This window comes from Crocuta crocuta, unplaced genomic scaffold, assembly GCF_008692635.1.
Source record: "Crocuta crocuta isolate KB4526 unplaced genomic scaffold, BGI_CrCroc_1.0 scaffold105, whole genome shotgun sequence".
In the NCBI taxonomy this organism is placed as follows: Eukaryota; Metazoa; Chordata; class Mammalia; order Carnivora; family Hyaenidae; genus Crocuta; species Crocuta crocuta.
The window spans coordinates 459,656-482,077 of record NW_027530499.1 but is presented as its reverse complement, the minus strand read 5'-3'; the positions used below and the strand labels follow the sequence as shown (position 1 = coordinate 482,077).

The 22,422-nt window shown below is 35.4% G+C and overlaps 1 protein-coding gene across 1 annotated transcript in view; it reads left to right on the top strand.

The window, feature by feature from the left end:
* Positions 1 to 22,422, top strand: part of ARHGAP42 (Rho GTPase activating protein 42) — a 277,788-nt gene that overhangs the window by 221,247 nt on the left and 34,119 nt on the right. The window contains exons 12-16 of the mRNA XM_077766719.1: positions 1,024 to 1,063; positions 19,066 to 19,128; positions 20,101 to 20,175; positions 20,887 to 20,971; positions 21,582 to 21,640. Of these exons, the coding sequence (XP_077622845.1) occupies positions 1,024 to 1,063; positions 19,066 to 19,128; positions 20,101 to 20,175; positions 20,887 to 20,971; positions 21,582 to 21,640 (322 nt within the window). The remainder of the gene's footprint in view (positions 1 to 1,023; positions 1,064 to 19,065; positions 19,129 to 20,100; positions 20,176 to 20,886; positions 20,972 to 21,581; positions 21,641 to 22,422) is intronic.

The following is a 22,422-nucleotide window of genomic DNA, read 5'->3' as shown; positions in this document are numbered from 1 at the left end:
AGGGTGAGAACTAATCCTGTGGTCTGTATCATTGTTTAAAAGTCTCACCTGGTAAACTGCCTTGTGGCTTGACATTTTTCCTCCCATCCATATCTTCCCTGTTTTAATAGTTATTTTAATATGGCCATGATAGTTTACTTTGAATTATTAGGGAGGCTTATGTAAAAAAGAAATACATCATCGATCACTGTCTGTTTTCTTTATGAAGAACACCACATTGGATCATTGGAGGTATAAGCACACAGAGAAAATAGGAGGCCCTACCCTGTCCCTTGAGAACTATCCTTTAATTGACAAACAACCCTGTGCAGAGTACCTGTGTAACAACAGAACTGTATAAAGTGTGGTCCCTAGGCTTTGAGGCCATTCCTCAAACTGTTAACAGTCCACAATAAAAATGAGTGCAGAAATTATGATTAAACATCTGGAAAAGTTTATAGTAATTTGGAGTAGTCATTTTACATCTATTGAGTTTAATAATAAAAAATTTGGACTCTGTGGCTATTCTTCATAATGTTTATTATGTTTTAATTTTATTATAACTTACAAAAGCATCAGGCAATTACAGATTAAAAATTAAAACAAAAGGACTTGACTCTTTGCCACTAATAGGTGAGAAGTAAACCCTGACCTAAAGCAAATTTAGAAGACAGTGTGATAGCTCAAGTACAAAGTTGTACATGTTGAGAACAGAACGCTAAGAAGATAATTTGAGGAAGGAGCAATCTGGTAAAGTCTATTATGAAATCCTTCCTGAAGAAGGAATACATACTATGTATCATGTTGGGTAATAGAAGGAAATATATAAATCAGATAGAATGGGGTAGAACTTTGCCCAGGGCTGGACAGCCATGATGGAAAGTGTTGGGAAGCACGGTTGGTGGACAAGGTAGGGAGATGGCGCTGTGGACACACTGGTTGTAAGATCCTGAAATCAAGACACTCCCTTTGTGTATCATTGTACCAATATCTCCCTGTTTCTGTGCTGGGTCATTAAGTGATCAGAATTCCTTTGTTTTTCAGATTTACACCCTACCTGCCATTATTAGCAAGAAAGAAGAAAGTAAGTCACTTTAATAATTGCTTAAAGTTTTATCATAGTTTTTATTTAAATCACAAAAATATTATGTGATGTTAAGAGTTAATTCTGGGAAAATAATAGTAACATGTCATCGATCTGATGGTGAAGCAAATTTAAAACTTTCATTCAAAGAAGGTTCTCAAGTTTAAGCACTAAACTACTGGTGTTTTAGTAACCAAAATTAGTTTTTATTTATTTGGTATTTATTTACTTATAGGTACGTACCTTGCTTTAGCCCAGGAAGAGACTTGAAGCAGTTAATATTTAGTTTGATTTTTAAAATATTTTTATTGGCAGTAAAGGGCTTGTTTATTTTAGTTTCCCTATTCCAGTGACAAGATTGAAGATGTGAATACTTGGTCCCCAAGAGTGTGATATTATAAGGACATTGTCCATAACAAATGGGATATATAGGAAAACTTGTTTTCTCAGTGTAGAATCCTTAGTAGCAAAACATTCTTAAACACATTTTATGTGTTTTTCCATATGTGTTCAATCACCTGCCACATTTTACCTTTGGTTATTTTAGAATATTTTCATAAGTACCTTATGTAGTCAGGTTATTTGACATTTAAAATTAATTTGTATATTTATTTCTAAGGTTGTGTGTATATCCTCTAAAGCAATTTCAAGTTTTATTTAACTCAGTTGACTTTCTCTCATTATGTCTAAATTTATTTTTAAAACAGACTTAATAATAACCCTGACTTTTAAGTTGCTAATAAAATGCAAATGAGAACGTAAAAATAAAGTAAAAAATGAAGTAAAAACTGGGAAGGCAAGTCATTCGAAAATCATAAATACTAAGTGTATGAAAAAGCTTATTGTTTTAACTGAATTAAATGATTTCTAGTGATTAATTTCAGAAATTATCAAAAGAAAAAGCATGATTTATTTAAAAATTTTTAATGTTTATTTATTTTTGAGAGAGAGAGAGAGAGAGAGCACGAGCGGAGGAGGGGCAGAGAGAAAGGAAGACACAGAATCTGAAGCAGGCTCCAGGCTCTGAGCTGTCAGCACAGAGCCTGATGTGGGGTTCAAACCCATGAACTGTGAGATCATGACCAGAGCTAAAGTGGGATGCTTAACCAGCTGAGCCACCCAGGCCCACCTAGCATGATTTAAAATACCCTTGGGGCACCTGGGTGGCTCAGTTGGTTAAATGTCCAACTCTTGATTTTGGCTCAGGTCATGATCTCAGGGTCATGAGATCGAGTCTTGAGTTGAGCTCCATGCTGAATGTCAACCCTGCTTAAGATTCTCTCTCTCTCTCTCTCTCTCTCTGCCTCTCTCTCTCTCTTTCTCTCTCTCTCAAAAAATACTCTTAATGTTAGAGACTTAGAAAATTATTTCCAGTTTTTATTCTTGCATTTCTTTATTGCAAATCAAGGAAAGTGATTAATATAAAATCTTCTATTGCCTACTTACATCTATTCACAGAAATATTAACCAACAGATAAGTACTGAATGTTTATTCTAAATAGTTACCTAAAAACCAATATGTTGTATATTTGCATTTGAGTAGAGTTTGCAATGTGTTTTCTAATATTGGTTTCATTTTTCATATATAATACATAGTTCTCTCAAATTCAAATGAACCACTCAAGGATGAATTCTTGGAAAACAACTGAACCTATATATGGTATTGAATAAGGCTCTAAATAGGGACATGGTCAAGTCAGTGAGAATATATTTGAACTGTAATGTATTTCTGGGAACTAGGGTTTCTAAAATAACTAGGAACTTTGAATAAGGAGTTTGTCACATGTACTTTTCTGTGATGAATGAGAATGTGCTTCTTCATGCTTTAAAGAAGACTCTCCCAGAAATCTACTTTCTTGTAGGCTTAGCCACCTGAAACATCACTATGCCATCATTTATAATTGTAAAATGTTTTGTTTTTCAGAAAAATAGCTGTTCTAGAGTCCATGTGTTTGAGTCATTTCTCACATTTTGGCTTTTGGTATAGTGTTTTAGTATCCTACTTATTAGTTCTCTGAGCAACTTGTGACAGAAACCTGTAGCCTTCTTCATAGTACTTTTCACAGACCTTCCATGAGCATGTGCTCAGCACACATTTGCTCTTATTGTTGCTCTGAGTACCAGTAGGCTTTTATTGCCCAAGGGGAGATTTTGATCATAGAAAAGAATATTATATTATGTTTGCTTCATTAGTATGTAGTGTTCAAAGTTATAAATCTTAACCCTAGTTTTAAGTTTTATTTTTATTATTTATCTTAAGCTATATTTTTTCTTTCAGCCTACTTTTAATCAATGTACAGATCTTACTTTATGTACAAATGTCCTAATTTTTTAAAATGTTGTTTTCACTTTGTTTTTATAACTTTGACAGAATTCCCCCATTTATACATTTGATCTTTGAAGCCTTTTTAGACATAACAGTTATAATTACAAAAATAGTAAATTTTATTCCCCCAAATGCAACACCCTAATTAGACAAGTCTGTGATTCTGGCTAGTATAATCTTTCTAAACCCATGGTATCTTCTGTAATCTAATACATTGACTTATAAATGCTGAGATTAACATCCCTTTAACTATTCTAAACATTCTAAATAAATCACACACAAAATTACATAGTCATTTCAAGAGGTCTTGCTATGTGGACATAAAGCCAACTTGTCCAAAATCACACTTATTTCTGGTTTTTTTTCCACATTCTTGGAGATTTGCTCACCCAAAGAGAATCACTACTCTATTGAAAAGCAAGATTATGGCATGTACCATCAATAAAAAGAAACTCTGGCTAGTGGAGGACAGAATTAAATGTACCTTCTAGAAATAAGCTCCCTGCAGCTGAAGGGTGGACATTTTGGTATTGCCAGCTTGGGTGAGCAAGGTTTTCTAAATAGTCTTCAACCCAACATGCAGTGAAGTCCCTTTCCCTGAAATGATCTGCCTCTCAGACAAGTTGAGGGGCTTTCCACATCCTCAGAATTTAGTATTTTTGCATGTAATTTTGAATGTTTTACTATATCAAGGCCTAAAATGTATTAATGGAACTTTGAATCTCTTGCTCAGACTGTAATCTAACTTCTTATCTCTTTTATCATGTGTCTTATATATCATAACTTACAGGATACACACCAACACTCAGCAGTATTCCAGATTCAAGCATATGGTCATTTTCACCTGACCAAAGTGTCATATTTTCTTCCTAGCAATATGTCCAGAATTTTACCTGTTTCAGTTCTAAATTATATTCCAGTGATTGTGAAGTTCTCAGACCTCTTTTCTAAATCTTGAATTAATTAGGGAAGCTCATCATATTGGGAGTTCAGAGCACCTTCTGTCTTTATATTCTGCTCTTCCACCATTGTTCTACATATCATCTTGTTTTTTGAGATCTCTGTGTTCCTTTTAGACATTTGACTACTCTCAAAAGTGGAATTATATCAATTTCTATATGGTCTCCAATTGTTATTTGAGACCAGTACTAATCTTGATTCATTTGCCACCTTGGGAAGTGCAATTTTATAGCTATAGTAATTCAGATTGATTTGGATTATCATAAAATGCTCTAGCTATCCTTTGGAAACTCAGTTTTGCATGGGATGTGTTTGTGTTTTTGAACTGATGAGGCTAATAATGAAGCTTAGTATGGTAAAATACAAAACTCAGGTAAAAATTTGTTTTGAATGTCAACCATTAAAAGTGGCTCTAATGTCTGTGCTTTCACTAAAAAGCCTAAAGGTAATAGAGCAAAAACTATTTAACATCCTAAAATAGGACCATACTGTGAATATACAGAGAAGATATTCCATGATATGAAGAGTAAAACTATTCTGTATCTGTAATGAGGCTATTTTTATAAACCTAACATGAAAAAGTCTCAGTACTTTCTGGTTTTTGGACTATAGATGCTGTAAATGAGATTCACATGTAATTCAGTAGAGAAGGAAAGTTTGACTCATCTTAACAACAACAAAAAAAGCATCAAGTACAAAAACTAAAGAATTGGTCCACAAATGCTTTTCTGGTTGTAAAAGATGCTTGCTACAGTATTCTTTTCTTGAAATTCTAAGACTTTGGGAATTCATACACTTTGAGAATAGCAATGTCTACTATCAATATTAAACAGATATTATTCAGTTAAGACTAGAACTAAACCATCCCTCAATCTGTACCATTAGGGATATTTTGTTAAAGAATAACATATCAGGGACACCTGGGTGACTCAGTCGGTTAAGCATCCGACTTTGGCTCAGGTCATGATCTCACAGTCCATGGGTTCAAGCCCCACTTCAGATTCTGTGCTGAGAGCTCAGAGCCTGGAGCCTGCTTCGGATTCTGTGTCTCCCTCTCTCTCTGCCCCTCCCCTGTTCATACTCTGTCTCTCTCTCTCCAAATAAAATAAAGACATAAAAACTTTAAAAAAAAAAGAATAACACACCAATATAGTTCTCCATAATTTGAGCCCAACTTTTGAAAAAACAAATTTGTTTTGGTTTTACTAAGTTTTTAATTTTAATTCCAGTACAGTTGACATACAGTGTTATATTAGTTTTAAGAGTACAGTATAGTGATTCAGCAATTCTATACATTACTCAATACTCATCGTGGCAAGTCTGCTCTTTAATCCTGATCACTTATTTCACTTATCACTCCCTTCTGGTAACCACCAATTTGTTCTGCATAGTTAAGAGTCTGTTTCTTGGTTTGTCTTTGGCTCTCCTTTGTTTTGTTACTTAAATTCCACATATGAGTGAAATCATATGGCATTTGCCTTTCTCTGACTGACTTATTTCACTAGACATTATACTTTCTAGCTTCATCTATGTCATTGCAAATGACAAGATTTCATTCTTTTTGATGTCTGAGTATATTCCATTGTATGTATATATACCACATCTTCTTTATTCATGCATGAATCAATGGATATTTGGGCTGCTTCAATAATTTGGCAATTGAAAATAATACTACAGTAAACATATGGATGCATCTGTCGCTTTGAATTAGTGTTTTGTATTTTTGGGGTAAATACCTAGTAGTGTGATTACTGGATTGGAGGGTAGTTCAATTTTTTTAAGTTTTAATTCCAGTCTAGTCAACATACAGTGTCCCATTAGTTTCAGTTGTACAATAAAGTGATTCAGGAAACCCATACATCATTCAGTGCTCATCACAAGTGCACTTCATAATCCCCATCACATATTTCACTGAATGCCCACCCACCTCCCCTCTGATAAACATCAATTTTTTTCTCTGTGGTTAAGAGTCTGTTTCTTGGCTTCTCTCTCTTAAATTCCACATATGAGTGAATTCATATGGTATTTGTCTTTTTCTGACTGACATATTTCACTTAGCGTTATACTCTAGCTCCATCCATGTTGTTGCAAATGGTAATATTTTATTCTTTCTAATGGTTTAGTAATATTCCATTCTGCATATTATACCACATCTTCTTTATCCAGTCATCTATTAGTGGACACTGGCTCTTTCCATAGTTTGGCTATTGTAAATAATGTTGCAGTAAAGATAGAGGCACATATTATCTTTTCAAATTAGTATTGTTGATTTCTTTGGGTAAATACCCAGTAGTGTGATTCCTGGGTCATAGGGTAGTTCTGTTTTTAATTTTTTAAGGAACCTCCATACTGTCTTCCACAGTGGCTGCACCAGTTTGTATTCCCATCAACAGGGCACAAGGGTTCCCTTTTCTCCTCATCCTAGCCAGCTCTTGTTGTTTCTTGTATTTTTTTTTTTTTTATTTTAGTCATTCTTACAGGGGGTGAGATGATCTCTCATTTTTGTTCTGATTTGCATTTCCCTCATGATGAGCGATGTTGAATATCTTTTCACGTGTCTAATGTCATCTGGATGTCGTCTTTGGAGAAATGTCTGTCCATGTTTTCTGCCCATTTTTTAAAAATTGCTTTAATGTTTATTTTATTTTTGAGAGAGAAAGAACAAGTGGGGGCAGAGACAGAATCTGAAACAGGCTTCAGGCTCTGAGCTGTCAGCACAGAGTCCAACATGGGATCTGATCCCACGAACCTTGAGATCATGATCTGAGATGAAGTCAGACGGTTAACTGACTGAGCCACCCAGGTGCCCCTTTTCTGCCTATTTTTTAATTGGATCATTTATTTTTGGGTGTTGAGTTGTATAAGTTCTTTATATATTTTGGATACTAACCATTTATCAGGTATGTCATTTGCAAATATCTCCTCTCATTCAGTAGTATAAAGCCTTTTGTTTTGATGTAGTCCCGGTAGTTTATTTTTGTTTTTATTTTCCTTGCCTCAGAAGACATATCAAGAAAAATGTTACAGCCAATGTTGGAAAAATTACTGGCTGTGCTCTTTAGTAGGATGTTTGTGGCTTCAGGTCTCACATTTAGGTCCTTAATCAATTTTGAGTTGATTTTTGTGTATGGTGTAAGAAAGTGGTCCAGTTTCATTGTTTTGCAGGTAGCAGTTCATTTTTCCCAGCACTATTTGTTGAAGAGACCATCTTTTTCCCATTGCATATTCTTCTCTCCTTTTTCAAAGATTAGTTGGGTTTATTTCTGGGCTTTCCATTCTATTCTCTTGATCTATGTGTCTGTTTTTGTGCCAGTACCATACTGTTTGAAGCAAATTATCCCTTGTGAAAAAACTCTTATGTCCCAAAATCTTCATCTTGGGACTAGTTGTTAAAAGAGATAGACATGGTTGTCATTTTTCCTAGGCTTGCTTGATTTGGCATTCTCTGTTGGTACCCTGAGACTTGTCCACACTCAAACATGTTTTTGTGATGCTTTTTCAGTTGGTTCTTCTACCCTAGGTCTGCAGAAAGTGAGAACTGAAAGAAAAGGTACTAAATTCTCATTCTCTCATGCAGTTCAGTTCAACAGTATTCCACTGTGCACCTACTTTATTACAGGTGTTTTACGAAGTCCTTTCAAATGATGTTTCTGCTAATGAACATCACGGTTTGGTGACATAATCACAGTCATTCAACATTCAGTCCTCATGTACGTGCCACATGTCCTCATGATTGGACCAGAAGATACTTTCAGAATTTCTCCCAAACTCTCAATTTCTGCCACTGTGTGTCAGTGACTTTCCCTATGTGTACTTAGGGAACATGTTCTCCCCAGCAATAAAGTAAAGAAAAATGAAGTTCATTCTTATCCTAGCCAATTGCTATCTGTCTTGAATTTTTTGAGCCTCACACTACTGTGTATATAGTTTAATTTTGGAAGTTCACAGATTTCCCTGGGTTACATCCTCTTCCTCACCACATCCTCTCTCACACCTGTGATCAAATTATTCTGTTTCTCTCACTGAGATCCAGGAAGAGGGTGATAGTTCAAATACTTTTCATGGGCAGATCAGGAAGAAGTAACAATTTGGGCCAGGGCTGTGGAGACTTAACTGCTTCTTTAGGGAGAAGAGAAATGGTCCTTTGGTATCGCAAACACCAATAAATGCACTCATTTCTTTTTTTCTTTCAAGCCATGGATAATATGATATTAGTTATCTGTAATAAATTGCTTTTAATCTGAATTGGCAGATGAGAACAGTGAATTAGAAATTAAAGCCAAGTGTTGCTTTGTTTTGTCAACCCTGAGAAGGTACTGTAAGGCCAAGTAGATTACATCTGTGTAAGGACATGCTGGGTTTTTAATTACTAGGAAATTGAAGGTACAAGGACTTTTGCTTTGTTAGCTGTATAGAAAACTATTCTTTTTCTTTTCCTCATGGCTGTTTGAATTCTGTTGAGATTAATAGATACTATGCTGCTAAACTGCTTTATAGAAACTTTATTTGGATTTCAATAAAAGCTTTATCCCTGAATAGTTTCCAGAGGAAAAAATAATGTTTACACTTAGCTTTTGATTGAATATATAAAGTTCTTTAAGTTAGCTTGTTTTCTACTTCTACCTTTGAAAGCCAAGTATCATTAATATTATAGGGTTCAATTCCTGGGAATTTGGTGGTAGTTGTATTTTGCATATCATTCTGGCCCTTTCTTTAGCAGGGAGATACGGGAACAGGGAGTAGGTGATCTGGGGAGAGCTGACAAAATTTTGCTCCCGTTACCTAAGTTCTAACCCTTCTAGAAAGCATTAGCAAGGGTACTTGCACAAACCACATGCAAACCAATAACTAGCAAACCATCAATCAATAAGCATTTATTGACTGCCTGCTCTGAACCAGGCACTGAGTCCTGATTTAGTACTCTATTTCCACTGTGTAGGAAGGGCATCCTCCACTCTGTATAGTCGCAGCAGGGAGACCTTGTCCTTCACTCAAGAAGAATGATGATAAATTCTCAACCTTTAATGATGTGATTTGTTTTTGTAAGGCCTCTTTCAACTGATAATTCAGTTGAACACTATGGAGTTCCTAATTTTCCTTTAAGCTATAAAGAACCTGTTTTTGTTCTGTTCCCATTACCACTGACATTAAATGCAATAAATTCTTCATGGCTTTAGGAAGTTGCATGTTTTCCATTACAGAATATATTTTCCTTGACTTCTTTCAGAAGCACCACACTTTGTGACCACCTCTGACATCAGGCACTGGGAGCTGGAGTATGCTGTTTGACCTCCTCTCCCCAGACCTCAGCAAAACTGGAGAGTCATATCAACTGTTAGTGTCTGCTGAATAATAGCATTTGTCACTTCCATTCATATTTCATTGGCTAGTGTCTATCACATGGCCAAGCTTGTCTTTGAAGGAGCTAAGAAACAATCTTTCTGCAGGAAGGGGCAACAGGTATGGGTGAACAGTAATCCCAGCCTATTGCAATCTGTGAAGTTCCAGTGAGAGGAAGTGTATGTTCATTGTGATTTACTGAAGTATGATAAAAGTATACAGACATATTTTCATATCCAACTTGTCTTTTCAGTGGCTAGCCAGGTTATGGGGCCTGAGTGGTTTATGCCTAATTTACCTTTGTTTCAAGAAACAGATTACTGGTGGGGCTCCAAATATTTAAAAATAAGTAATATATTATGTCTTTTTGAAAAATAACACTCCTGGTAGACAGTTCCTCAAGCCCCAGTGACTTTACTCATGCCCAAAGAATGCCTTGTTCATATAATTTATGTATGTAGATATTTATATTTTCTTCCAGTTACTGCTGCTGCTAATACCCAACACTTCTGTGGCAGTTACTCTATTGTAAACATTATTCTAGGAGCTTGGCAAATGTCAACATATTTCATCTGTGAACAATCCTGTGACAAAGAAACTTCTATTATGCGTACTGTGTAGAAGAGGAAACTGATAGAAAGGTTAAAACTTTGCCTCATAACATAGCAAGTATGTGAGAGAGTAACTACTATTTCTTTCATCCAGTTAGAACTAATGACTGACTTCCTTTATCCTTTTTCTTCTATTTTTCTTCATATAGCAATGATATATAGATAGGAGTACATGGAGAGGGAAACTAGCATTTAATTAGGCTTGTTCCATTATTTGATGCTTTTCAGAGCTTCACTTGGTTGTGTCTTCAGTTTACTACAGCCCTGTAACATACGTGTTACCATTTCCCTCATTTTACAAATGAAAGAACTAGAGTTCACAAGCATTATTAGGCATGTTCTCACTCGTAGAGCAGTTTATGCTAGAGCTGAGATTCAACCCTGGATTCACCATAGGTGCTATCTCTGCACTATGGAAACTTCTTTGGCAATAACAAAGGGTGATCAGAGGAAACAAAACAAAAATCCATGGTTATTTTCTGCCAACACGGTATATTTTTCTGTATCATTGAATTGATTGGTAGTGTTTTAATTATTCTTGTCATGTGAAAAGACCTAAAGCACAGGATCATGCAACACATCCGTATAGTGGCATTTATGGAATGGCCTGGCATTCAGATTGAATATCTATAAGATTTTATTCTTTGTGGGGGTTGTGATATTGTTTTATAAGAATAGACTGGGGTAGTGTTTCCAAATATCCTGTTATACCTTCAATATAGTCTGGTTATTGCTTATTCTTCTACAAGTAGATACTTAAATTCTGTTTATTATATATAAGCATAGATATAGATACTATATATATATATATACTATCTATCTATATACATAGATAGATATAGATATAGATACATGGATAGATATAGATGTATATAGTATATACCTATTTACATATATATATATATACTATATATATCTACATATATAGATACCATACCTGTCTTCATTCACTTTGCTAAGGGCAAGTTTTACTGAAATTTTTTAAAAATGGTTTTCTCTTTCTTAATATTTATTGAAAAGTTGAACAATGTTACCTCAAGAACCCAAGCATTGGAAATGTCAGGAATGTGGAATTTTAATTGATTTTTTAAAATGCTAGTGTATCCTTTTTATCTAGGTTTACATTTTTTGGGCTCAGTTTTTGTTGTTAAGAATGAAAATATTTGATTCCTTACCTCTCCATTTACCTGTTTTCTTATGTTCAATAAGTATTTTAAAATACCGGAGGGAGATTCTTATGATTGGCCTTTTGGGTAATTAAGCAAAAAATCCCTTCTTGCTGTCTAAAAAGAGCTTCATGTAGGTAGAGAACTCTTATAAGATGATTATTCACTGACTATTCATTCTTGTATTGTTGGGTTAACCCAAAGCAATGACTGAGTTATGTTCACTTGACCTAAGGCCCCGGGGACAGAGAAATAAATGAGCCAGTTCCTGTGGGTAACAATATGTTTTTTAGTTTGGGCATTTTAAAATAATTTAATCTATTGATTTTTTTAAAAGTTCTAAAGAACTATATTTTTAAAAAACACTGGACACTTTCAAAGTCTAGTGAATAAAAATGATATTTTTTACCTTCTGTTCTCTTTTTCCTTACTTGCATAGATCTTTCTAAAGTTTTTTTTTCCCCCTAGGAAAATAGAAACATACCCTCAAACTCTACATTTTAAGAAATTGGGTCATACTGTCTATTGATTACTTTTTTTTTTTTTTTGACTGACAGCAAATTAGAAATATCTTTCCAGTTCAGTACTTCTAGTTTTTTGGGCCATAGATTTCTCAAACCTCGAAGGTGTCAGTGGTTTTCTGTCTAGGATTTCTTAAAAGTTTTTTGCCATTGCATATTCTTCCCTCCTTATTCAAAGATTGACTGACCATATAACTTTGGATTTATTTCCAGGCCTTCTATTCTGTTCTACTGATCTGTGTGTCTGTTTTTGTACCAGTACCATAATGTTTTGATTACTACCACTTTCTTATATAACTTGAAGTATTGAATTGTGATATCGCCAGTTCTGTTATCTTTTCCAAGACTTCTTTGGGTATTGAGGGTCTTTTATGATTTCATACAACTTTTAGAATTCTTTGTTCTTCTGTGGAAAACACTTTTGGTATTTTGATAGGGATTGCGTTAAATCTGTAGATTTCTTTGGGTAGTATAGACATTTTAACAATATTTGTTCCTCCAATCCATGAGCATGGGATGTCTTTCTATTTCTTTCTGTCATCTTCAGTTTCTTTCATTAGTGTTTTATATTTTCCTATGTACAGAAAGTATATTTCATTTCTTTGGGAAAGTTTATTCCTAACTATTTTATTATTTTTGGTGCAATTGTAAATGAATTGTTTTTTTTTTCTAATTTTTCTTTCTGCAGATTCATTATTTTTTTTTAAATATTTTTTTATTTATTTCTAGGAGAGAGAGAGAAACAGCGTGAGCAGGGGAGGGTCAGAGAGAGAGGGAGACACAGACTCTGAAATAGGCTCCAGGCTCTGAGCTGGCAGTCAGCACAGAGCCCGACACGGGGCTCGAACCCAGGAACCGCGAGATCATGACCTAAGCGAAAGTCGGACGCTTAACCAACTAAGCCACCCAGGCGCCCCTATTTATTATTAATATATAGAAATGTAGGGGCGTCTAGTAGCTCAGTTGGTTAAGCATCCGACTTTGGGTCAGGTCATAATCCAGCGGTTTGTGAGTGTGAATGCCACATCGGGCTCTGTCTGACAGCTCAGAGCCTGGAGCCTGCTTCAGATGCTGTGTTTCCCTCTCTCTCCACTTCTCCACTCACACTCTGTCTCTCAAAAATGAATAAAATTTTTATTAAAAAAAATTTTTAATAATGTATAGAAATGCAACAGATTTCTGAGGCACCTGGGTGGCTCATTTGATTGAGTGTCAAACTTCGGCTCAGGTCATGATCTGGTGGTTTGTGAGTTTGAGCCCATTGAATCGGGCTCTGTGGTGACAGCTCAGAGCTGAGGCCTGCTTCGGATTCTATGTCTCCCACTCTCTCTGTCCCTCCCCCATTCGCACTTTGTCTCTCCCTCTCAAAAATAAATGAATGTGATAAAAAAGAAAAGAGAAATGCAATTGATTTTTGTATATTGGTTTTGTATCATGTGACCCTACTGAATTCCATTTATTAGTTCTAGTAATTTTTTTGGTGGAATGTTTAGGGTTTTTTTATATATCATGTCATCTGTAAATAGTGGAAGTTTTATTTCTTCTTTACCAATTTGGATTCCTTTTATTTCTTTTTGTTGTCTTACTTGCTGTGGCTAGGACTTCCAGTATTAGGTTGAATAAAAGTTGTAAGACTGAACATCCTTGTCTTGTTCCTTATCCTAAGGGAGAAGCTCTCAACTTTTCCCATTGACTATGATGTTTTCTGTAGGTTTTTCAGATAAGGTCATTATTATGTTGAGATAGTTTTCAGCAAACCTACTTTGTTGAGGGTTTTTTTCATGAATGAATGTTGTACTTTGTCAGATGCTTTTTTCTGCATCTATTGAAATGATCATATGGTTTTTAATCCTTTTTCCTATGTGTCATGTCGATTGGTTTGTGAATATTTAACTGCCATTGCATCCCAGGAATAAGTCCCACTTGATTATAGTGAGTGGTTTTTTAATGTATTTGGATTGGTTTGCTAATATGCTGCTGAGGATTTTTGCATCTATGTTTACCAGAAATATTTGCCTGTACTTCTCCTTTTTTGTGTGTATGATGTCTTTATCTGGATTTGGTACCAGGTCATGCTGACCTCAGAATAAACTTGAACAGTTCTTACTGTTTTATTTTTTGGAAAAGTTTGAGAAGAATAGGTACAAACTCTTCTTTAAATATTTGGTAGGTTTACCTTTGAAAAGATATGATTCTGGACTTTTGTTTTGGGGGGAGTTTTTGATTATTGATTCAATCTGTTTGCTGGTTATCAATATGTTCAAATATCCTGTTTCTTTCTGGTTCAGTTTTAGTAGGCTATCTGTTTCTATGAATTTGTCCATTATTTTTTTCTAGGTTGTCCAATTTGTTGGCATATAATTTTTCATCATAATTAAGTTGTTTGTATTTCTGTGGTGGAGGCTCTTATGTCTCCTCTTAACTTTGTGATTTTGTTTGTTTGCATTCTCTCTCTGTCTCTCTCTCTCTCTCTGTCTCTCTCTGTCTCTCTGGATGAGTCTAGCTAGAAGTTTAGCAATTGTGTTGATCTTTTCGAGGAACCAGTTCCTGGTTTCACTGACCTCTTCTATTACATTTTTAGTGTCTCTATTATTTATTTCTGTTCTAATCTTTATTATTTCCTCCTTTTCTACCTCGTTTAGATGTAAAGCTTAGGTGTTTATTTGATATTTTTATTGCTTCTTGATGTAGGCCTGTATTCCTGTATTCTTCCATCTTTGGACCACTTGCTGCATCCCAAACATTTTCACCATCAGGATTTCATTTTCATTTCTCCTCAAGTAATTTTTTATTCTTTTATTTCTTGGTTGACTTATTGGTTAGTGGCATGCTCTTTTCATATTTTTCTTGTGCTTGATTTCTAATTTCATAGCATTGTGGTCAGAAAAGATACATGGTATGACTTCAATCTCTTTGAATTTCTTGAGGCTTTTTTAGTGACCTATTTATGTGATGTATTCTGGAGTATGTTCTATGTGCACTTGAAAAGAATGTGTATTCTCTTTTATTTATTTCTTTGTTAATATTTATTCATTTTTGAGAGTGAAGGAGACAGAGCATGAGTGGGGGTGGGGGCACAGAGAGAGACACACACAGAAACTGAAGCAGATTCCAAGCTCTGAGCTGTCAGCACAGAGTTCGATGCGAGGCTCGAACTCATCCATGTGATCATGACCTGAGCTGAAGCTGGACCTTAACTAATTGAGCCACTCAGGCAACCCCTGTTCTATTTAACAATGGAATGTTCTGAATATATCTATGAAATCCATCTGTTCCAGTGTGTTATTCAAAACCACTGCTCTCTTGTTGATTTTCTGTTTTTATGATCTGTCCTTGATATAACTGGGGTATTGAAATCCCTTACTATTATTGTATTTCTATCCATTTATTCCTTCATGTGTGTTGTTAACTTTTTAATGTATTTGGGTGCTTCCATGGTGGGCACATAAACATTTAGAATTGTTTTTCTCTTTGATTGTTCTTTCATTGTTATATAGTGTCATTTGTCTCTTGTTACAGTCTTTGTTTTAAAGTTTAATTTGTCTGATATAAGTATAGCTACTCTGGCTTTCTTTTGGCATCCTTTTGCATGATAAATGTTTCTCCAGCCCTTCTCTTTCAATCTGTATGTGTCTGTAGTTCTGAAATGAGTCTCTTGTAGACAGTATTTAGACAGGTCTTTTTACTTTCAAAGTAATTTTTGATAGAAAGGTATTTCCTGCCATTTTGTTACTTTTTTTGTGGTCCTTTTTGTAGTTTTTCTATGGTTCTTTCTTCTTTTGCTGTCTTTCACAGTTTGCTGGCTTCCTTTAGTGATAAAACTTGGATTCCTTTCTCTTTATTCTTTCCAAATCTTATGCTGGGTTTTGATTTGTGGTTACCAGTAGGTTTGTATATATCATCAACTGCATATACTATATTTAGTTGATGGTCACTTAAGTTAGAACCCATTCTTTTTTCTTACCCTCCACTCCGTGTTTCAGGTATATGGTGTCTCTATTTTCCACCCTTTTATTTTGTGAATCCTTTCACAGATTTTTACAGATACATTTATTTTTACTGCTTTTGTTTTCCTAATTTACATACTCTTACGTATGGTCTTTCCTTTTCACTCAGAGTGTTTTCTTAAATTTTTTGTAGGGCTGGTTTAGTGGTCACGAACTCCTTTAGCTTTTGTTTGTCTCTGAAACTATCTCTTCTATTCTGAATGGTAATCATGCTTATTAGAGGATTCTCGGCTGCATATTTTTTCATTTTAGCACTTTGAATATATCATGCCAATCACTTTTGTACTGAAAAAATATACTTATAGCTTATGGGATTTCCCCTGTGTGTAACTACCTTCTTTTCTCTTGCTGCTTTTTAAAAAATGTTGTATTTAAGATTTTATTTTTAGGTAATCTCTATACCCAATGTGGGGCTCACTTACAATCCTAAAATCTAAAGTTGCATGTTCCACTGACTGAGCCACCTAGGTGCCCCTCTCTTGCTGCTTTTGAGGTTCTTTATCATTAGTATTTGCCCTCTTTATTACTATACATCTATGATGATCTCCTTGGGTTGATTTTTTGGGGGAGGATCTCTTTGCCTCCTGAATCTGAATATATTTCTCCTTTGCATAAGGAATATATATTCTCTCCTTTTTTTTTTTTTTTTCTTTCAGGTTGCTCATTCGTTCCTCTGCTTCTTTGGCCTGTTTTTATTTCATCTAGTGTATTTTTAATTTTCAATTATTTTGTTTTCTTCATCTCTAATTGGTTCTTTCTTATCTTTGTTAAGGGTCTCACTGATAATTCTCTACTCTTTTCTCAAGTGCAGTGAGTATCTTTATGAATATTGTTTAAATTCTCTCATCAGGCATATTACTTGTATCCATTTGTCTTAGGTCTCTTACTGTCCTTTGTCTTATTTTTTTCATCTGGGATATACTCTTCTCTCTCTTCATTTTACCTAATTCTCTGAGTTTAGTGTTTTGTTTGTTTTTTGTTGTTTTTTTTTTGTTTTTTTTGTTTTTGTTTTTTGGTCAGGAAAGTCAGCTAATATATCCTATTGAATGTAGTGGCCTTATGAAGAAGAGATCTTATAGTGCTCTGAAATGCTGTTCCCCTGTTCCCCACTTGGGGCTTGAGGTGATGTCTTCTATATGTGTTGAATGTGCTCTGTTATTTGTCCTGGTTTCTTTTTCCTTCAGCCCAGTTGTCTTCAGAGGCTGTCTTTTACCTATTGTAGGCAGTGTTTTGTACCTGGCTGAGATGGGGTGTGCAGTTTTAACAAGGTGTGCTATGCTTTTAAGATGAGATCTGCAGCTTTGAGGACCCAAGCTGCATGTGAAGGGTGCACGATCTTACCAAGGTGCTCCTCGGACTTCCTCAGGGTCCACAGCTGCTGCTGCCAGAGCTGCAGCCTTGCAAAATGCATGGGTGGAAATAGGCAGTTTGGCAGGGTCCGTGCTGGATTTCTGAGGGAGGGGCCCACAGTGCTGGGGCTGAGGCAGACATGACTGGAAAGGGTGGATATGGGAAAGCACAGGAGTGTGGGACTTAGTATAAGCAAATTAGGTAGTGAATTTCAGAGCATGCTAGTTTCTGCAGGTGGCCCTGTGTTTGTGCTGAGGGTTGAAAGAGGGCAATGGCACCTGCTAGCTCCTTTGTTCCTAGAGGAATCTTCCCCTGGATACCCTCAGAGAGGAGTAAATAACTTTTCCACCTGTATGCCCTGGTGTTTTTCAAAGTGCTGCTTCTAGCCTGTCTTAAGGGCTTTTTGTCCTGCTGTCTCTTTAAGGGCAGAGACTCATCTTCCTATTGCCCTCAGGGCTTTTTCAGAACGGAGCTGGCTTTTTTTTTTTTTTTTCTCCCCAGGCTTTACATCCCTCTTGTTTTTAAGAAGTCAGTAAAATCAGTCCTTTTTGCTTTCAAAGCCAAATGTTATGAGGATTCCTCTCTCCCTTGTGAGCTCCCTGGTGTGACATTCTCTTTATCACCCGTCTTCAGTGCTTGGGGCTCCCTCCTGACCACACAGGGCCGCTTCCGTTTTGCTTTCCCACCATATCTCCACCCTTTCTACACTCTTTGATGTGGACTCTTCTCTACCTTTAGATGTGGAATTTGTTCTTACAGTCTTCAGGTTATTTCTGGGTTATTTACGCTGATGTCAGTGTTACCTAGTTGTATTCATGGGACAGGAAAATGCGAACTTAGGGTCCTCCGACTCCTCCATCTTTCAGCCTCCTTCTAATCCACCGTCTTTAAATGGAAGCCAGTTTTAATTTTTTATTGACTTGAACTGTTTTCATATATTATTGGAGAATATCAAGAAACTTCCTATCTCCACCACAAGTGATGAAAATGTTCATTTTAGTACCAAAACATTTGAATTTTTCCTCAGGGTGTTATTTGATATTCTTAAATTAAATCCTTTTTTTTAAAAAAAAAAACAAGTAATCTAATTTGGTCTGGCCTCAAAATCTTAAGAAAATTATAACAGATTTACGATCCAGCAAAAGTAATGAAAATAGCTATTTCATAATGTAGGATCTTTAGGAGAGTATTTTGAAATGATAAAATATGTAGTAGAAAGAATATTGGTCTTGGATTTAAGAAATCTATGTTAGAATCCCGGTTCTCAAGCTTGGAGCAAGGAAACTGAAGTTCTCAGCAATGTTGTGAACCATCTTAAGATTAAAAGGCTTTCTCTCTAGCTTATAATGTTTGTTTTGAGAATCCCATAGAAAAGAATATGTGAATAGCTTTGTAATATAATTAGTAACAAACAATAAAGGGTTTTTTTTTTTTCTTAATACATTTGCTTCTGTCATCTGGAAAAATATGTAGTGAAGGTTAATGCTAATTTTAGGAAAAATGGATGGGATCACTGAAACATATTTACTTTCTTTGAAAGATCTGTGTATTCTAAAGAAGCAAGTTGATGTAATAATAACTTTGGTGAATGTGAATCCTACCCCGAAATAAAAATTCAGACTCAACTAAAACTATGCCATTAATTCATAAAGCAAGAGAGCCAACTAAGGAGTAATATAAGCTGGGTATAAACCCTTACTGTGATTTTATTTTATTTTCAGTGTATTTAAATGAAGCAGGGTTCAATTTTGTGAGAAAATGCATTCAAGCTGTAGAAACAAGAGGTAAGTATTGTCTGACAGGTACAGCATTACTGTTCATTCTAAAAAAGAATCTCTCAAAAAATGAGGATATCATTTATCATTAACATGAGATTAATTTTAAGAACCATATAAATGTATAAAAGTATCTAAATACACAAATAGCTATAGTCTGAACTTTCCAAAAAATCATACTGTATTTCTTTTTAATGATTTTTCCTAATAAAGGCTTGCTTTATTTCTATTTGATAGACTTTGTGTTATTTATTACTCTAAGCACCTCTTCAATTTTTTTCAAGCTTTAGAGAGGGTAAAGATTCCTAAGGAATTGGTCTTCCTCTTTCCTTATGTTATTTCCCTCAGTGATTTCACTCATGGTCACAATTCTAGCGCCTTTCCCCTCTCTAGTTATGACCTAGAAGCCCATTCTAGTTACCTGTTACACTCTTCCATTTCCAGGAAACTTGTCTAAAGCAAAACTCATAGCCTTTGAAATTCTGTGAACTTAGACTCAAATTTTGGTGCTGCCACTTAGAAATTTTGAAAAATTAACTATGTTTCTTAAATTCTCTAAATCTATTTCCTTACCTTCAAAAAGAAGGAAGCTTTAAATGACTTCCAGTTCTTCAACATATAGGACTACATGACTGAAGAAATAAGAAGATTAGAAATTCTAATCATTCTTTCCCATCTTTGATGTTGGTTGGGTTTTTTTGTTTGTTTTGTTTTTGTTTTTGTATTCAGATAGCAATGAATGAGCAGGGTACTTTGCTACTTTGAAGATCTTCGAAAGACTTTCAAATCACTGTTTAGTGTCTGCTCTGAGAAATATATGTCTGATGGGTGTTTCCAGGGTAGATTTACTCAAGTTAGACTGCAAAATTAGACAAGTAGCTTTCAAATTCTGCATAGGTATATATACCTGATGTTTTTAACATTCTGTACTTGTGATGCTGTGTCTCAAGACATTCTCTTGTGGTCTTTCCTTCTCATTAGGTATCACTATTTTAGGCCTCTACCGAATAGGAGGAGTGAACTCCAAAGTTCAGAAACTCATGAACACAACATTTTGTAAGTTTTGAATGAAGTTAGTTACTTAATTTTTGTATTCTAGATAATCCATACCATAGGTTTCTTTGAGATATATACTCTTACTGTCCCTTGAATATTTTCAAGAAATATTTAAAATTAGTATTTGCATTCAGTTTTTAATGTTCCGTTTATAATAGATGAACAATCAGAATTTGAGAGAGAGCCTTTTCATGTTGGACTTTCTCTCAAGTGTCTTTTGGTTAACTAGACGTACAGTGAGATTTATGGATGCTGGATTCAGATTGCCTAGCTTGGAATCCTGATTGACCACTTAAAAGCTTTGTAACCTTGGGTAATTTGTTTAACTTCTCTGTGCCTCAACCTTCTCATTCATAAAATGAGGATGATAATAATAGTGCCTGCTTCATTGAGAAGTGTGAGGATTGGCTATGTTAATCCATAAAAAGTACTTGGAAGCATGCCTGGTGCATGGTAAATGCTCAGTGGTTAGCAATTAATAACCATTTTATTTGGAAAACTATTATTCTACAAGAAACCTTTGAGGCTTATAAAGTGTCAGAGTGAAATTTGTACCAATTCACACAAACAACAGTCCTAAAGTTAGCTCCGTTGCATCCTGAGAAATAAACGTCTCTCTCTTTGCCCTACTTATGTTTGTGTCCATCTTCTTAATGGTGCAAGTGACATTAGAATTGCACAGATTAAACATCTTATTTTTATTCTTTACAGCTCCAAAATCCCCTCCTGATATTGACATTGATATTGAATTGTGGGATAATAAGACAATAACAAGTGGGCTGAAAAACTACCTCAGGTAAGGAGTGTTTAGCTTGTACTCCCCATACACTGTCTCTTTTACCTCCTTGGGCATTGCCATGTGACTCTACAGAACACCTGTGCACGAGCTTCACTACTTAGAGCCCTTCTTTCACTTCAGGTGAAATAGCATAAGGTGGTAATGCTTATGTTTAGTGTTTTGGAACTTGTACTTGGTTTTTCAACTAATAAACTTAAGAAGCTGCAATATTTTATAAACACTAAATACTAGTTTGCTTCATATTAAATTTGAATGTAGTGTTTTCATGTATTTTTCAAAAATAAGTTGAAAGTAAAAGTTGTTTTTTGTTTGGTTTTTGTTTTTTATTTAAGTATAGTCCCCATATATTAGAGAGGTTTTGCTGTTGTGATTGAATAGTTCTTATAAAGTGAACAAAATCATTTTCTAGTCTGTCCTTTTAGCACAGTTGTGCCGGGAAATGCTGCTAAAGGGCCTTGGTAGCTTCGAGGTCTGCATTTTGGGATTGCCTGGATCCACCCTAGTAGGACTTTATCATACTCCCTAATCACCCAATTCTTAAAGAAGCATGAGAAGTGCAGGGAAAATAAAATTGTCATTCTAATGCCCTCTTCTTCCTCCATTGCAGGTGCCTTGCAGAACCACTGATGACTTACAAGTTACACAAAGATTTTATTGTTGCAGTTAGTAAGTACACCTCCACTGAATGCATTATAATTGATATAGTTTTATGCTGTATCACTTAGAGGTGTAAATTTTTTTTTTTTTTTAATTATTTATTTCTAGGAGAGAGAGAAAGAGACAGCATGAGCAAGGGAGGGTCAGAGAGAGAGGGAGTCACAGACTTTGAAACAGGCTCCAGGCTCTGGGCTGGCAGTCAGCACAGAGCCCGACGCGGGGCTCGAACCCACAAACCGTGAGATCATGACCTAAGCGAAAGTCGGACGCTTAACCGACTAAGCCACCCAGGCGCCCCTAGAGGTGTAAATTTAAACCAGCTAGTTAAGATTTTCCTACATCTTGCTTAAGAAACCGTCAGTCTTAATAGCTTAATAGCTGATAGTATGGTTTGTAAGCAAATAAGAAATGGCAGAATGATGGATTAAAGACCTAAATGTGAGACTTGAAACCATAAAACCGGAAGAAAACATAGACAGTAGCTTCTTTGACATTGCCTAGAGAAGCATTTATCTAGATATGTCTCTTCTGGCAAGGAAATCAAAAAACAATTGGGACTACACTAAAATAAAAAGGTTTTGCACAGTGAAGGAAACCATCAACGAAACAAAATGGCAACCTACTAAATGGAAGAAAATATTTGCAAATGATATATCCAATAAGGGGTTAATATCCAAAATATGTAAAGCACTTACACTCAACACTAAAAAACCCATTTGATTAAAAAAGGGGAGGACCTGAAGAGACATATTTTCCAAGCAGACATACAGATGGCCAATAGACATATGAAA